General features: G+C 36.1%; 1 protein-coding gene across 4 annotated transcripts; it reads right to left on the reverse strand.

The window, feature by feature from the left end:
- Window positions 1-307: 307 nt before the first annotated feature.
- LOC124183501 (cell division cycle protein 123 homolog) lies at window positions 308-3,870 on the reverse strand. Of its 4 annotated transcripts, none has more exons than XM_046572097.1 (6): window positions 3,500-3,870; window positions 3,246-3,347; window positions 2,620-2,842; window positions 2,349-2,474; window positions 1,550-1,809; window positions 308-1,030 (listed from the first exon to the last, which is right to left on the reverse strand). In XM_046572097.1, the coding sequence occupies exons 1-6, from the start codon at window positions 3,734-3,736 to the stop codon at window positions 995-997; spliced, it is 984 nt and encodes a 327-aa protein (XP_046428053.1). In that variant the 5' UTR covers window positions 3,737-3,870; the 3' UTR covers window positions 308-994. The 4 variants fall into 4 exon arrangements, with proteins under 4 accessions (XP_046428053.1, XP_046428050.1, XP_046428052.1 ...); XM_046572094.1 differs by having other exon boundaries at window positions 308-974; window positions 3,500-3,869; XM_046572096.1 differs by lacking the exon at window positions 308-1,030 and adding an exon at window positions 1,065-1,350.
- Between the last annotated feature and the right edge of the window lie 371 nt (window positions 3,871-4,241).

Genomic DNA, 4,241 nt, shown 5'->3' on the forward strand with positions numbered 1-4,241 from the left:
TTTCTACTATTTCGAGATTTGGAAAATTATAATAAAACTTGCAAGGTCGCTAGATGAATAACGCGATGTCATACAACAAATTTTTTATAAAATTTCATGTGATTTGAAAGAAAGTCGTAGAGTAATGACCGATTTTTTGTTTTTCAATTCTGGTTGTTGTCGTATGGTGACTAACAATTGGAAGCGTCATCATGCACATTGTTATCAAAAAACAAAAAATATTTAGCCAAGCAAAGTTTAACTAAGTAGGCAAAGTAATGTCTTTGAAATTCAGGAACTTTGGTGCAAATGATTTTTTCTAACTAAATCTATATGGTAGCTTCATAGAACTCATTCTCTATTAGCTTGTATGTATTTGTAATCTGAGCACAATGTAGGATGGCAGAACAAAGGTTGAGCGTAATCGTAAACACTTGAAAATAAGTATATTACAACAGAGTCAGATTTATTAATTCTTTTCACATATTTCTGTACATAAAACATTATATTATTGTAATTGCCAACAGTGGATGACATACAACAGGTATTTCGATTATTCTATGAATGAATCTGCCGAAAGTATGACATAACATCTTGTTCGCTGAATCAAGCACTATTTGAGCAGAGTCAATGATAGTGTATTTTATACAATTAAGTAATTAACTTAATGAGCAAACATTTTGAAAATAATGATTTTTGAGCTTCAGTGAAAAATAATCGACTACATTGAGTGAAAAAACTGTGCACAATAAGAAAAATGTATGTCAGTCAATGGCAGATGCAGACTTACAAGAGATGAAGTGGCTAGCCGCAGCATTAATGAATAACTGTCACAACATTTACCTATAACTGGTAATAATGGGTAAGTAATTGCACTTTAGGCGTAAACAGTAATAGTAGACAAAATCTTCGTACTTCCATCACTGGTAATCCTCATCAGTAGATCGATTTGGTTGTTTATTCATTTCACACAGCTCATTCTGATTGTGAACTTCCTGTTGAGTTCAACAGCTGTTTAGTTCTTTTGGTTAGTTAAGATGTTAACCATACCCTAAAGACAGTATTGTTGACCTTATTGTAGTTCGACCTCAGTAAGCTTAGAGGCACATGACTATTGCGACGGTCATCTCGGTTTAAATCAAGTCTATCCCTGACCCAAACATTTCACCAATGACTGATCAATATTTTTGATATTATTTCGACCATGTAGAACGAATGATTAAAATTACTTTCACAGAATAGGTACTCTGAAGTTTGAAGACAAACTCTCAGTTATTTCTCTGCTTCTTCCAGTACCAAAAAATTCCCGTGTTTCCCTATAACTGCTTATGCAGTTTTAGTTTCACATATAATATGGTTCTTGAATAGAATCTATATAAAATAGGTACGCTTTTGTATTCAGATTGAGTCATTTAGGCTCATACAAGATGTCAGGAGTAAGCTGAACTTGAAATTATTAGGCTTTCGTCGAAGATGGCATGACAGATAACACCAGGTTACCTGCATCACGAAATATCAGAATTGACTTCTCAGGGTACTTTTTAATAGTGTCGTAATAGTTGAAACTTACTTGCTGAATGATATCCATCATAGACTGTGAACTGTTGGTCTGATAGAACTCGTTGATTTCTCTTGGAATGCAAAAAGTGCTTGCGTTATTAGGTTGAATTGCAACATTTTCACCAATAAGGCGAAACTCTGGGGGATTGAAAATGGGTCCATTAAGTTCTTCCTTCATGAATAGCAGGGTCTTTGTGCTACCTGGGACGTACGGACTAAAATCGATTATTTTGACATGATCTTTTTTGTGACGAATCACATCAAATACATCTGGAAAGATAAAGGCTTCATTGTAATTGCAACGTAGAGAGAAGTCACACAAACTTCTGTATGATAACTTGAACTGCTGGATAAGAAACTCAAAGAATCACTTTAATGTTTTGCACCTAAACCAAATACTCATCTATGCGCACCATACTTGGCAAAAATAATTTGCGTATAATTTTATTTATGCTAGCAGTTTAGTTTACATCTATAAAAGTCTGTGATAATTAGTAGCTTTACAAGGAAAGAATGAAAGCAGATTTTACTCAAAACCACAGGAAAAGAGGGACACATTAAGTTTTGCGGTGAAAAAAAAATAAATAAAAAATACCCATACCTATTGTATTTTTTACTATAAATGTAGCACATCTTAGACTGCACACAGTGGTTTTCATTAATTTAGGACGAAATTCTGCATTTTACAAGTATATTTTACCAAAACACATAATATGTCCCTCTTTTTCAACAGTTTTGAGTAGAATCTACACTTTTATTCTCTATTATGTATTTATAGTCGTTCAAGGTGGACTGCTGTCTATACTTACAATTTGTCAATGATTCAAATCTCTTCTTTATCCGTTCATGGAATAAACTCTTGATATCCTGGCGTATGTCATACTTCTCCGTTTCGATATACAGATAATATTGCGATAGGTCTCGCTGACAAATTCCTGAAATAATTTGAAATACTTATCGGCTGCAGAAGGGACAAAACATCAAAGTTGCTCTGTCCAAAATTTTAACAGTGGCTAATTATTACAATCTTCACGATTATATAAAATAGAAGTTAATCATTATATGTAATACATCGATTACCAACAAGCTCGCCATTTATCACAAAGCAACGAAACTCTGTACAGGGATTTATTTCACGCCATTTCTTCAAGACCAGGCAGGGTGGCACATTCACCTTCTTATCCTTTAAGGATTGTAGCTGATTCAGGTCTTTTACCAATCGATCTGAACTTTTGAGCAATAGATAGATTTCTTCCAAGGTTGTGCATCTTAGTGTTTTTGTAGGGGCGACCCATGCTGCATCCTTCAAAAGTCACCAAACTGCTATATTTCACTACAGATTTGATCAATTACACCTTTAGGGCCTGCTATTTTGTTACATTATTTTTTCTTCAAAAATTACCAATAGCGAAACGGATATCAATCTCTGGCTGTCAGACAGACATGCAGTGCTTTTTCAACGGATGTAACTGGTGCCTATTCTAGTTGGATATACAGGCTCATTTATTCGTTGCTCAACGCTAGACCCAAGTGAGAGAGAAAACCGCTTACGCAGGTGCCAGGTTGAAAGGCTACATCAATTGCACTCTGTGTTCAGCAACGAACAAATCACCCTACAGACCATAAAACTAGCTTAGTTTCTACTTCATCTCATTTACTGCTACTGCATAGAGTATTTCGTTTGGGAATGGAAAAAGCCCACTCACCAAAGGTGCGCTCCAGTTCAATTTAACAAACACTGCACCAAATTCGTTAAGGACATCCTTAATTTGATTGCTGAACATCGGATAAGACGGCTCGCTTAAATCCTGTAACAACATATTATTCATACATTTATTAGTAAGGATGATGGAAACACAGATCGGCAAGATGGCCTGATGTGATAGGTTTCCTTGAAACGAGCCAGTCTTTAGAAGCAGTTAAAGATAGCACAAGTCCGAGAGGACGCAATCAGACTCACATTCGTAAATTGTGCTTGGTCTAGGTGAACGTCGTCGTTGTCATTCGGTAGTACCAAAGTACCGTCGGACCATCTCGAGCTGCATGATTTCGAATAATTTCGCGCCTCTACAGGTAATCGAAACGACTCATGCTCCAGGTACGCCATAACCTCATCTGGTATCGGAACGGTGACAGCCTCCAATGACTCTTTGCCGAACAACGGATACCAAACGCTAAACGAACACTCGGCAATCATTTTCTATAGACAATCTCCGATAGAAATGGAAGTTTTCGGATCAGTCGTTAGATCTAGGGAGGGTAGAGGCACGATGTAATATTATTACCAACGAATTCAGACGTTACATAGACGAGCAGTTCTTAAAGTTTTCGCGTTCTGGGGTACTGAGTTAGTTCGGTACCCCAGTAGTCTGAGGCGCTGGCGTCACCGTATCGTTGTATTGTAACATCCGACCGGAACGTCCGTATGTTTTATCGACTATTATTACTGCATGTCACTTTTATCAACTAACCAAACTCGAAGTACGAGAATCTTGTAACCATAAGGTATTAAAACCACTGTCTAACTATTTGGAATATCCCTAGATGGAAATACCTATGATATTCACTAACCAAAGCTTAAAAACCATATTACGAGATCTTCGCACTACAAAGAGCTATAATATTATTATACGTTCTTATATATCACTATCATATTAACACCATAATTAACTAACACCATTATATACAATTATTATATAACA

The sequence above is a fragment of the Neodiprion fabricii genome, chromosome 5 (assembly GCF_021155785.1).
Source record: "Neodiprion fabricii isolate iyNeoFabr1 chromosome 5, iyNeoFabr1.1, whole genome shotgun sequence".
Taxonomy (NCBI): domain Eukaryota; kingdom Metazoa; phylum Arthropoda; class Insecta; order Hymenoptera; family Diprionidae; genus Neodiprion; species Neodiprion fabricii.